At 44.6% G+C, this 13,886-nt stretch overlaps 1 protein-coding gene across 3 annotated transcripts in view; it reads left to right on the top strand.

Annotated features, from left to right (window-relative positions):
• Positions 1–13,886, top strand: part of GSN (gelsolin) — a 58,922-nt gene that overhangs the window by 26,569 nt on the left and 18,467 nt on the right. Inside the window, exon 1 of one of the 3 annotated variants that reach the window (XM_060757369.2) lies at positions 8,186–8,326. The exons of the other annotated variants lie outside the window; for them this stretch is intronic. Coding sequence (XP_060613352.2) covers positions 8,267–8,326 — 60 coding nt within the window. The 5' untranslated portion in view covers positions 8,186–8,266. Of the gene's footprint in view, positions 1–8,185; positions 8,327–13,886 lie in introns of those variants that run through there. 3 annotated transcript variants of the gene reach the window in all.

The raw sequence follows: 13,886 nt of genomic DNA, 5'->3' as shown, positions 1-13,886 counted from the left end.
TTTAAGTGATGTATGGTAGCATTGTTATTATTATTTGAAACACAACAAGATGAGGCCACAGCAAACAAGATCATTCTGCTGGCTGTTGTATTGGATCATACGCCAGACATTTCTCAGTGTCTAGGACTCTGTGATGTATCGGTGAATAATGTGTGCAGATCCCAGTAAGGCGGCCTTCTGCAGCTGGCAGATGGCAATTTTGTCAGAGCCGATTGTGTTTAAGTGCAGGCCAAGGTCTTGAGGCACTGCACCCAGTGTGCCGATCACCACTGGCACCACCTTGACTGGCTTGTGCCAAAGTCTTTGCAGTTTGAGCTTTAAATCCTCATATTGTGTCAGCTTTTCCAGTTGTTTCTCTTCAATCGTATTGTCACCTGGGATTGCAACATCGACGATCCATACTTTGTTTTCTAACACAATTGTGAGGTCCAAAACTCTGTCAGTCTGAATTTGGAAGTCCCAGAGTAATTTGATGTGTTCATTTCTGTAACCTTTTCGGGCTTGTAGTCTCACTTATTATTATTATTATTATTATTATTATTATTATTATTTTCCTAGGATTTTCTTAGGCAAGGAATACTCAAAGGTGGTTTTGCCCTGAAATACAGTTCTTGTTCTTCCTTGGCAGGCTCTCATTCAAATCCAAGCCAGGCATCACCTAATTTCCCTCGATGGTCCCCCATCCAAGTACCAGCCAGGCCTGGCCCTGCTTACCTTCTAATTCGAATGAGATCTGCTTCCTTCCAGACATTTAGGGCACATCCTTGGGGTCGCCTTTGAAACCGAGGTCCAAAACATCCGAAAAATTTGGGAATGACTGGCTGTAACTTCCCTCGATGGTCCCCCATCCAAGTACCAGTCAGGCCTGGCCCAGCTTAGCTTCTAATTCGAATGAGATCTGCTTCCTTCCAGACATTTAGGGCACATCCTTGGGTTCCCCTTTGAAACCAAGGTCCAAAACATCCGCAAAGTTTGGGAATGACTGGGTGTAACTTCCTTTGATGGTCCCCCATCCGAGTACGAGCCAGGCCTGGCCCTGCTTAGCTTCTAATTCGAATGAGATCTGATTCCTTCCAGACTTTTAGGTCACATCCTTGGGATCCCCTTTGAAACCGAGGTCCAAAACATCCGCAAAGTTTGGGAATGACTGGCTGTAACGTCCCTTGATGGTCCCCCATCCAAATATGAGCCAGGCCTGGCCCTGCTTAGCTTCTAATTCGAATGAGATCTGATTCCTTCCAGACATTGAGGCCACATCCTTGGGGTCCCCTTTGAAACCAAGGTCCAAAACATCCGCAAAGTTTGGGAATAAACTGACTGTTACTTCCTTTGATGGGTCCCCATCCGAGTACAAGCCAGGCCTGGCCCTGCTTAGCTTCCAAGATTTGATGGGAAACTTTTTCTTTCAAATGCATTGGCTGCTCCCAACTGAATCAAAGCTGGGCAGTGTTTACATACAACCCATTGATGCAATGGATTCACTTTAGCTGGAGTTCAGTTGAGGTCACAGGGCAAGAAATAAGGCCCAGACTTCAAAAACGATGCATTGCATTACATTGGAATAGCAAGACTGTCGTTGCAATGTGGCTTCCTTTATTGGTCTTGCACAAAGGTGACCGAGCTCACGTCTAATTGCCATGGCAAGCGATTAACTCTGGTGCAGGAGTGTGGCCATATTGGAAATAGACGAGGCTTTGGTGTGAATTCGGTTTCAACTCTGCAAGGCTAGACATTTGAGACTGGAGATTTTCCAAAATACTTATTTATCTGCCTGAAGCTATTGATGCAGCTGGAGAAGGAGGACGATGAGGGACAAAAATGAGTGGGAGAGATAGAAGGAAGAAGGGGAAGAGGAGACACATTGGCCTTCCTCCCCAGTGCACAGCTGGAATGTTTGGGTACATTCCCTTGCGCCAAGGCAAACGGCCCAAAGGCTAATTGGGGAGTGGACTTGTAAACAGCGGCTTATTAGGATCTCAGTTGGAAGAGGAGCCGGACCTTGCCAAACAGGAACATGTCCTCTCTGCGTGGTTCCTTTCCCCAAGAGCGTGGGAAGATGACCCCGCTGTGGACCCCTCTTTGCTATGAGAGGATGGGAAGGCGAGGGTCAGGGAGGGAATCAAGCCGAGGACATTCAACCAAGCTTTGTTTGGTTTGGAGGTGGCTTCCAAAAGGCGGTTGCTCTGGATGGAAGAGAACATGTTTCTGGGACATTGGTTGCGCTCAAGGGAGAGATGAGCCCTGGAAGGAAACACAGTGTTCTGCTGCGATCCCCTGGAGAAGAAGGGGCCGAAAGGTTACGGGCGAGGCGTGGAGCCCAGTTCCTCTCTTTAGTTTTGGTGATCCAAACTCCGCCTGACCCTGGTCTCAGAACTGCTTGATGAGGATTCGATGATAATGAGGATGACCCTCCGCCTCTTCTCCTCTTTCTTCTCTTCCTTCTCCTCTTTTTCCCTTAACCACAGAACCATCCATGTTCAACATCTACACAAATGACCAGCCACTGCCAGAAGGGACAGAGAGTTTCATCTATACTGATGATCGTGCCATTACTGCTCAAGCAGGGAGCTTTGAGATGGTTGAACAGAAGCTCTCCGAAGCTCTAGGTGCTCTTACTGCCTACTACAGGGAAAACCAACTGATCCCTAATCCATCTAAAACACAGACATGCGCCTTTCACCTTAAGAACAGACAAGCATCCCGAGCTCTGAGGATGACCTGGGAAGGAATCCCACTGGAGCATTGCAGCGCACCCAAATACCTGGGAGTCACTCTGAACCGTGCTCTGACCTACAAGAAACACTGCCTGAATATCAAGCAAAAAGTGGGTGCTAGAAACAATATCATACGAAAGCTGACTGGCACAACCTGGGGATCACAACCAGATACAGTGAAGGCATCTGCCCTTGCGCTATGCTACTCTGCTGCTGAGTATGCATGCCCAGTGTGGATCACATCTCACCACGCTAAAACAGTGGATGTAGCTCTTAATGAGACATGCCGCATTATCACGGGGTGTCTGCGCCCTACACCACTGGAGAAATTACACTGCTTAGCCCAGTGGTTCTCAACCTGGGGGTCGGGACACCTGGGGGGGGGGGTCATGAGACGGTGTCAGAGGGGTCGCCAAAGACCATCAGAAAACACAGTATTTTCTGTTGGTTATGGGGGTTTGGTGTGGGGAGGTTTGGCCCAATTCTATCTTTGGTGGGATTCAGAATGATCTTTGATTGTAGGTGAACTATAAATCCCAGGAATTATGACCCCCAAATGTCAGGCTCTATTTCCCCCAAACTCCACCAGTGCTCACATTTGAGCATATTGAGTATTGAGTCCAATGTGCTTGCTGGATGTAGGTGAACTGCAACACAAAAACTCAAAGTCAATGCTCACCAAACCCTTTCAATATTTTCTATTGGTCACGGGAGCTCTGTGTACCAAGTTTGGTTCAATTCCATTGTTGGTGGAGTTCAGAATGCTCTTTGATTGTAGGTGAACTATAAATCCCAGCAACTAAATTTGTGCATGTCAGGTATTTGTGCCAAATTTTGTCCAGTGAATGAAAATACATCCTGCATATCGGATATTTACATTACAATCCACAACAGTAGCAAAATTAAAGTTATGAAGTAGCAATGAAAATAATGTTATGGTTGAGGGTAACCACGACATGAGGAACTGTATTAAGGGGTCGAGGCATTAGGAAGGTTGAGAACCACTGGCTTAGCCGGTATTGCAGCCAATAGTGAAAGGACCAAAGCAGAGACATCCCCAGCTCATCCCCTGTTTGGGTATCAGCCAGCACGTCAACGACTTAAATGAAGAAATAGTTTTCTAAGATCTATAGAGACACTCGCCAGAACACCTCAGCAAGCGAGAGTCCAAAAGTGGCAGGCTCAAACCCAGCAACTCAATCCGTGGGTGATACCAGATGAGAGACTCCCCCCTGGGCACACAGAAGACTGGGCGACTTGGAAGGCGCTGAACAGACTGCGCTCTGGCACCACGAGATCCAATCTTAAGAAATGGGACCACAAAGTGGAATCCACGACATGCGAGTGTGGAGAAGAGCAAACTACAGACCACCTGCTGCAATGCAACCTGAGCCCTGCCACATGCACAATGGAGGACCTCCTTGCGGCAACACCAGAGGCACTCCAAGTGGCCAGATACTGGTCAAAGGACATTTAATCAACTACCAAGTTTGCAAAATCTTTGTTTCTTTTAATCTGTTTGTTTGTTTGGTTCTGTTAGAAATGTAATACAATGCTATGGTTGCTGATGACACTATATATATATACATAAAAACCCACAGAACCCTCTTTGCATTCTCTTTTGAAACTGCCTTCAAGCAAGAGACTGGAAACTAGGGGCTGATTTTAGCATCACAAAGAAGGGAGAATAGGCAAAGCTAAAGCTTCTGGCCATCGCTGGAGTCTAGAGAGATTGGAAGATTTGATTGATATACGGGTTGAAGATAAAGGCGAATATGCAACTGAATATCAGGCATGGCAGACCCATATTGTCTGCAAAAGAAGCCTGACTATATGAGAATTGATATGCAAATAAAAGGCAACCCCAGCAAGCCGAAAGAGAAAGGTTTTGCATGATAGGGAGACCTCCTTCTTGTCTCCTTGCTTTCCTAGAAATGCTTCCAGGCATTGGCTTTGATGAATGGAAGCCTCACTATCAGTCTGTCTGTTAACACAATCAAGACACCATTGCAAGAGAAGGAACTTGAGTGACAAGAGGATAAAAATCTTGCTTGATTATGTGTTCCACCGCAGTCCTGGGCTTTATACTTTTTTGGTATTGCAAAATGTTATGTGCAGAAATGTGTGTCTCAAGGGAAGCTTGCTGCAACATGTGTGCGCTTTTGGGGAAATGTTGCCTCCAAGAAGGTTGCTCTAAAGCAGGCATGGGCAAACTTTGGCCCTTCAATTATTTTGGATTCCAACTCCCACAATTCGTAACAGCTTCAGGTGCCTTCTTTCCCCCTTCTTCGGGGCCTGAGGCTGTTAGGAGTTGTGGGAGTTGGAGTCCAAGAGGGTCGAAATTTGCCCATGCCTGCTCCAAAGAGAGTGTTGCATTTCAAAATGTATATATTCAGGAATGTTGTGCCGCAATATAACTCTCCTTCCATAGTTGTTTTTAACACAAGCATGGCTTCCCAAACTATAATACTCTATCTATCTTATATATATATATCTATAGATAGATATAGGCAGTCCCCAAGTTACAAACAGCTGTCTTGCAAATGGAACCATGTTAAGAACAAGACTGGACTGGATGGCCTTTGGGGGTCCCTTCAAAATCTAGGATACTATATCTCTCTCATATGTTTGTGTGTGAGAGTGTGTGTATACACACACACACACAAAGTTACAGACATCTGACTTAGAAACAATTCCTAGTTGAGAACAGGGCTGGACTAGATGGCCTTTGGGGATCCCTCCCAAATCTAGTATACTATATCTATCTCATATATGTGTTTGTGTGTGTATATATAATATTATATATTATAATATTTTCTCTCTCTATATATATATACATATACATATAATGTAATATATAAAAATATATAATATAATATAATTATATAGGATATTGGTTCACTATAAAAGGTTAAGGTTAAGGTTTCCCCTGAAATCAGGTCTCATTGTTGTAGTTGCTGGGATTTATAGTTCACCTACAATCAAAGAGCATTCTGAACCCCACCAGCAATGGAATTGAACCAAACTTGGCACACAATTCTCCCATGACCAAGAGAAAATACTGGAAGGGTTTGGTGGGCAGTGTCCTTTGGTTTTGGAGTTGTAGTTCACCTACATCCAGAGAGCACTGTGGACTCAAACAGTGATGGATCTGGACCAAACTCTACACAAATACTCAATATGCCCAAATGTGAACACTGGTAGAGTTTGTGGAAAATAGAATCTTGACATTTGGGAGTTGTAGTTGCTGGGATTTATAGTTCACCTATAATCACAGAGCATCCTGAACCCCACCAACTGGGCCAAACTTCCCACACAGAACCCCTATGTGGGCCACTGCAATGTGTGGCAGAGGATGACTAGTCTCATATATATCTATAGATAAATAGATATAGGCAGTCCCCAAGTTACAAACGGCTGTCTTGCAAAGGGCACCGTGTTAAGAACAAGGCTGGACTGGATGGCCTTTGGGGGTTCCTTCAAAATCTAGGATACTATATATCTCTCACATGTTTGTGTTACAGACATCTAACTTAGAAACAACTCCTAGTTGAGAGCAGAGCTGGACTGGGTGGCCTTTGGGGGTCCCTTCAAAATCTAGGATACTATATCTCTCTCATATGTTTGTGTGTGTGTGCGTGTGAGTGTGTGTATACACACACACACACAAAGTTACAGACATCTGACTTAGAAACAATTCCTAGTTGAGAACAGGGCTGGACTGGATGGCCTTTGGGGATCCCTCCCAAATCTAGGATACTCTCTCTCTCTCTCTCTCTTTCTCTATCCATCCATCCATCCATCCATCCATCCATCCATCCATCTATCTCATATATGTGTGTGTATATATAATATTATATATTATAATATTCTCTCTCTCTCTCTCTCTCTATATATATATATATATATAATGTAATATATATAAATATATAATATAATTATATAGGATATTCGTTCACTATAAAAGGTTACGGTAAAGGTTTCCCCTGACATCAAGTTGTAGTTGTAGTTGCTGGGATTTATAGTTTACCTACAATCAAAGAGCACTCTGAGCTCCACCAACAATGTAATTGAACCAAACTTGGCACACAGAACTCTCACGACCAATAGAAAATACTGGAAGGGTTTGGTGGGTATTGATCTTGAGTTTGGGAGTTGTAGTTCACCTATATCCAGAGAGTACTGTGGACTCAAACAATGATAGAACTGGACCAAACTTGTTACAAATACTCAATATGCTCAAATGTCGACACTGGTGGAGTTTGGGGAAAATAGACCTTGACATTGGGGGAGTTGTAGTTGTTGGGATGTATAGTTCACCTACAATCAATCCAAGAGCTTTCTGAACTCCACCAACGATGGAACTAAACCAAACTTGGTACACAGAATTCATAAAGCCAACAGAAATTACTGGAAGGGTTTGGTGGGCATTGATCTTGAGTTTGGGGGTTATAGTTCACCTACATACATAGAAGACTCAAACAATGATAGATCTGAACCAAACTTGGCACAGATACTCAATATGCCCAAATGTGAACACTGGTGGAATCTGGGGAAAATAGACCTTGACATTGGGGGAGTTGTAGTTGTTGGGATTTATAGTTCACCCACAATCAAAGAGCATTCTGAATCCCACCAACGATGGAACTGAACTAAACTTGGTACATGGAATTCATACAACCAACAGAAAATACTGGAAGGGTATGGTGCGTATTGATCTTGAGTTTGGGAGTTGTAGTTCACCTACATTCAGAGAGCACTGTGGACTCAAACAATGATAGATCTGGACCAAACTTGGCACGGATACTCTGTATGCTCAAATGTGAACATTGGTGGAATTTGGGGAAAATAGACCTTGACATTTGGAAGTTGTAGTTGCTGGGATTTATAGAATTGGGCCAAACTTGGCATGCAGATCTCCCGTTACCAACAGGGTTTGATGGGCACTGATCTTGAGTTTGGGAGTTGTAGTTCACCTACATCCAGAGAGCACTGTGGACTCAAATATTGATGGATCTGGACCAAACTTGGCACGGATACTCAATATGCCCAAATGTGAACATTGGTGGAGTTTGGGGAAATAGACCTTGACATTTGGGAGTTGTAAGTTGCTGGGATTTATAGTTCACCTACAATCAAAGAGCATTCTGAATCCTACCAATGATAGAATTGAACCAAACCTGGCACACAGAACCCCCATGATGAACAGATGCTCTTCGGTGACCCCTCTGACACCCTTTCGCGACCCCCACTGGGGTCCTGACCCCCAGGTTGAGAAACACCGCCTTATTGCAATGGCGTAATAATAAAATGGTGCTTATATAAAGTGGCAAAATCAAGGCCTGCCTTTTGGGCCCCTTGGGCACCCAGCCGTGTTTGTGTTGCAAGCAGTGAATTGCACAAGAGGCCTCCCGGCTTGTGCGAAGGGGGCGTGCCAGCCGTGCAAGATAAAAGGATAAAAGGAGCGTGCTTCTCTTGGAGGAGGGCTCGAGGAGGAGAAAGGAGAGAAGAGTGCATTCTTTGCACATTTGCTCAGATACAGGGGTCCAAAGATGAGGATGCAGTGGGGATTCGTGCCTCTCGTCGCTGCTCTGGCTGCGCTTTTGGCTGCGGTGAGTCACAGCCCTCTTCCCATACCAACATTGAACTGGATTATATGGCAGTGTGGACTCAGATAATCCAGTTCAGATATTGTGGATATTATATGACTGTGTGGAAGGGGCCATAGTTGTATTGTTTGCTGAGTTAACTGGAGACACCGGGTTGCTGTGAGTTTTCCAGGCTATCTGACCATGTTAAGGAAGCATTCTCTCCTGACGTTTCGCCCACATCTATGGCCAGCATCCTCAGAGGTTGTGAGGTCTGTTGGAAACTAGGACAGTGGGGTTTATATATCTGTGGAATGATGTCCAGAGTAGGAGAAAGAACTCTTGTCTGCTTGAGGCAAGTGTGAATGTTGCACTTGATTAGCACTGAATGGCCTTGCAGCTTCAAAGCCTGGCTGCTTCCTGCCTGGGGGAATTCTTCGTTGATATACCTATGGAATAATGTCCAGGGTGGGAGAAAGAACTGTTGTCTGCTTGAGGCAGGTGTGAATGTTGCAATTGGCCACCTTGATTAGCACTGAATGGCCTTGCAGCTTCAAAGCCTGGCTGCTTCCTGCCTGGGAGAATTCTTCGTTTGTATACCTGTGGAATAATGTTCAGGGTGGGAGAAAGAACTCTTGTCTGCTTGAGGCAGGTGTGAGTGTTGCAATTGGCCATCTTGATTAGCCTTGAATGGCCTTGCAGCTTCAAAGCCTGGCTGCTTCCTGCCTGGGGGTATTTTTCGTTGATATACTTGTGGAATAATGTCCAGGGTGGGAGAAAGAACTCTTGTCTGCTTGAGGCAAGTGTGAATGTTGCAATTGGCCACCTTGATTAGCATTGAATGGCCTTGCAGCTTCAAAGCCGGGCTGCTTACAGACACTTAAACTCTGGAGCCTTCAAGCTGCCGCCTTTATGTTTATTTGCCTCTATCTTCTTCTCTTCCTCCTCCTTCTACATAGTGAATGGAGCCTCCTTCTCTGGAGGCTGGATGGTCATCTGTCGGGGTTTCTTTGATTGTGCTTTTCCTACATAGAGGCAGAAGCAGGTTGGACTGGATGGCCAACTCTATACTATATGATTCTGATAATTTTGAAACTATATCTATTTACCTATAATGCCATTCTGCTTCTTTTCCCCTTCTTCATTTTATTGTTGTGTGCATTGATATGGAGTCTTCTCTGTCCACATGGCTATCTGTCGGGAGGGATTTGATTGTGCTTTTCCTGCATGAAGGCAGAAGGAAGTTTCGATTGGACAGCAAACTTTATATTATATGATTCTGATGATTCTTCCACTGTATCTATTTGCCTATAATGCCAGACTTTTATTTTACTAGTTTATGCATTCTCTGTCCAGCTGGCCATCTGTTGGGAGGGATTTGATTGTGCTTTTCCTGCATGAAGGCATAAATAATAATAATAAAAAATAAAGGTTGGGAGTTATAGTTCACCCCTATCTAGAGAGCACTGTGAATCCCACTGATGATGGATCTGGCTCAAACTTGGTGCGCATACCCATCATGATTCACTTCAGATACCGGTGGGGTTTGTGGGGAATTGACCTTAGAGATTGGGAGTTATAGTTCAGCCACATCTGGAGAGCACTGTAAATCCCACTGATGATGGATCTGGCCCTAATGTGGCACACAGATGCATCATGACCAACTTTAAATACTAGTAGAGTTTGTGGGGAATTGACCTTATAGATTTGGAGTTATAGTTCGCCCACATCTAGAGAGCACTATAAATCCCACTGACAATGGATCTGGCTCAAACTTGGTGTGCATACCCATCATGATTCATTTTAAATACCAGTGGGGTTTGGGGAGAATTGACCTTATAGATTGGGAGTTATAGTTCACCCACATCTGGAGAGCACTGTGAATCCCACTGATGATGCATCTGGCCCAAACTTAGTACACAGATGCATCATGACCAACTTTAAATACCAATAGAGTTTGTGTGAACTTGACCTTAGAGGTTGGGAGTTATAGTTTGCCCACATCTGGGGAGCACTGTGAATTCCACTGACGATGGATCTGGCTCAAACTTGGCGTGCATACCCATCATGATGCACTTTAAATACCAGTGGGGTTTGGGGGGAATTGACCTTGGAGGTTGAGAGTTATAGTTCGCCCACATCTAGAGAGCACTGTTAATCCCACTGACGATGAATCTGGTCCATACTTGGCACACAGATGCATCATGACCAACTTTAAATACTGGTGGTGTTTGGGGGGACTTGACCTTAGAGATTGGGGGTTATAGTTCACCCACATCTGAAGAGTACTGTGAATCACACTGAGGATGTATCTGGCCCAAACTTGGCACACAGATGCTTCATGTGTGGCATTGACCTTAGAGCTTGGAAGTTATAGTTCGTCTACATCTGGAGAGCACTGTGAATTCCACTGATGATGGATCTGGCTCAAACTTGACGTGCATACCCATCATGACTCCCTGTAAATACCAGTGGGGTTTGGGGGGAATTGACCATAGAGATTGGGAGGTATAGTTCACCCACATCTGGGGAGCACTGTGAATTCCACTGACAATGGATCTGGCTCAAACTTGGTGTGCATAACCATCATGATTTGCTTTAAATACCAATGGGGTTTTGGAGGAATTGACCTTAGAGATTGGGAGTTATAATTTGCCCACATCTGGAGAGCACTGTGAATCCCACTTATGCTGGATCTTGCCCTAATGTGGCACACAGATGCATCATGACCAACTTTAAATACCAATAGAGTTTGTGGGGAATTCACTTAATAGATTGGTAGTTATAGTTCGCCCACATCTGGAGAGCATTGTGAATCCCACTTATGCTGGATCTTGCCCTAATGTGGCACACAGATGCATCATGAACAACTTTAAATACCAGTAGAGTTTGTGGGGAATTGACCTAAGAGGTTGGGAGTTATAGTTCACCCACATCTGGAGAGCACTGTGAATCCCACTGACGATAGATCTGGCCCAAACTTGGCATGTATACCAACTTTGAATAGTAGCAGAGTTTGGGGGGAAATTGACCCGCGATCTTGAGAATTGTAGTTCACCCACATCCTTCTGCATTTTCTAGTCGGAACATCCATAAGAAACAAAAGCAAACCATGAGTGTTTCTTATACCTAGCATCACCGGGTACCTAAGCGAGCAAGGCACAATAAAGTTATGCTTCTGGGGTTTCGTTTCTTTCAGTCCGTTGTGCAGGCTGATCACATATTCGCACGGCCTCGGGTTTGTGTTGATGCTTTGTGTGCCGTAATGCAGGAGGAGACCTTGCTCACAGGGGAGCTCAGAGAAGGGCTGGGAGGCTTCCAAGGAGTGTCCTTGGCATCTCGAGGAGCTTCGAGCTTCGAAATCGCCAAATTATGTTGCTAGACCTGCTTCTTAATCCCAGCATCTTCCCATCTGCATAACAATATCACTTTCTCTTGATTGACAGCAGCGTCTTGCATAAGAAGTGCTGTCAGCTCAGTGTCTCCATGGTATGAGGAGCAGTGCATGTTTGTTTGTTTTGAAAGTAAAGCATAAACAAAACAACGTCATGGAAACACATTTGTGAGTCATGCCTTTTGACTCCTGAGCAAAACAACTGGGCTTCTTCCCATCAGTCGTTGTTTTCCTAACTTCCAAGGAATGATGTATCCAAGGGTTTTGTGTTTGCGGTGAGGAGCCACACACGTATCCATCGTCCCCGTCACTTAGTGATGTAAAATCTTCGTCTGGAAAGGTATAATAATAATAATAAGTCATCAAAGGCTTTTATGGCCAGAATCTGCTGCGATTTTTCCAGTCTGCATGCAAAATGTCAGGAGAGAATGCTTCTGAAACGTGGCCATACAGCCCAGAAAACTCACAGCAACCCAATAATAATAATAATAATAATAATAATAATAATGGGTTGTTGTAGGTTTTTTTGGGCTATATGGCCATATTCTAGAGGCATTTTCTCCTCAGATGCTTGCCATAGATGCAGGCGAAACGTCAGGAGAAAATGCCTCTAGAACATGGCCATATAGCCCGAAAAAACCTACAACAACCCATTCCAGGTTAATCCCAAAAAAACTCTATCAGTAATTAAAGTTTGTTATGTTGGGCAAGTTTGCTCTGGATGCATCATCAATGGGGTTCAGTGTGCTCTCTGGCTGCAGGGAAAACTACAACTCCCACTATGGTCTAGTGGGAGTTGTAGTTTTGAGTCTATCCCCTCACACCCCTCTCGAGGGTTAAGTTAGTCCTTGTTTCTGTGTGCCAAGTGTGGCCTAGGTTCGTCATCGGTGGAGGTTACCGTTTCTCTGGTTGTGGGTGAACTACAACTCCCAGAAAGGAAGGTCCATTCCCCCCAAACCCCTCCAGTAATCAATTTTCAGCATATCAGATCTATGTGCCAAGTTTGGTCCAGATCCATCGGCGTTTGGGTTCACAGTGCTTTCTGGATGTAGGTGAACTACAGCTCCCCCCAAATCAAAAAGTATATGTTTTAATTGTACAAAATGCATAAGCTTGTGTGTGAACTACAACTCCCATCATACCAGGTTAACTCTGAAAAACTCCACCAGTACATAAAGTTTATGTTGGGCAAATTTGCTCTGGATGCATCATCAGTGGGGTTCAGTGTGCTCTCTGGCTGCAGGGAAAACTACAACTCCCACTATGGTGAGTCAGTCCCCTCAAACCCCTCCAGTAGGTTGAGTTAGTTCTTGGTTCTGTGTGCCAAATGTGGTCCAGGTTCATCATCTGTGGAGATTACCGTTTCTCTGGTTGTGGGTGAACTGCAACTCCCAGAAAGGAAGGTCAGTTCTCCTTAAACCCCTCCAGTAATCCAATTTCATCATATCAGGTCTGTGTGCCAAGTTTGGTCCAGATCAATCTGTGTTTGGGTTCACAACTCTTTTCTGGATGTAGGTGAACTACAACTCTCCCAAATCAAGGTGAATTTCCCTCAGAGACCTCCAGTATTTTTTTGCTGGTCATGGGGACTCTGAATCAAGTTTGGTCCAATTCTATCTTTGGGGGAGTTCAGAGTGCCCATTGATTGCAGGTGAACTATAAATCCCAGTTTCTACAACTCCAAAATGTCCAGGCCAATTCCCCTCAAAACCCTCCATTATTCAAGTTTGGGCATATCGGGTATGTTTGCCAAGTTTTGTCCAGATCCATCATTATTTGGGTTCATAGTGCGCTCTGGATGTAGGTGAACTACAACTCCTATAAATCCCTCCAAAGACCTCCAGTACTTTTTATTGGTTGTGGATGAACTAGAACTCCTAGTTTTCCCTAAACCCCTCCAGTAATGAATTTCCAGCATATCAGGTCTGTGTGCCAAGTTTGGTCCAGATCCATTGGTGTTTGGATTCACACTGTTTTCTGGATGTGAGTGAACTACAACTCCCCCAAATCAAGGTGGATTTTCCCCCAAAGGCCTTCAGTATTTCTTACTAGTCTTGGAGGCTCTGTGTGCCAAGTTTGGTCCAATTCCATCTTTGGTGGCGCTCAGAGTGCTCATTGATTGCAGGTGAACTATACATCCCAGTACTTGAATTCCCCAGTGTTTGGATTCACAGTGCTCTCTGGATGTAG

Source organism: Anolis sagrei, chromosome 11 (assembly GCF_037176765.1).
Source record: "Anolis sagrei isolate rAnoSag1 chromosome 11, rAnoSag1.mat, whole genome shotgun sequence".
NCBI lineage: Eukaryota > Metazoa > Chordata > Lepidosauria > Squamata > Dactyloidae > Anolis > Anolis sagrei.
The sequence above is the reverse complement of the archived record's forward strand: the minus strand, read 5'-3'. Positions and strand labels throughout refer to the sequence as shown.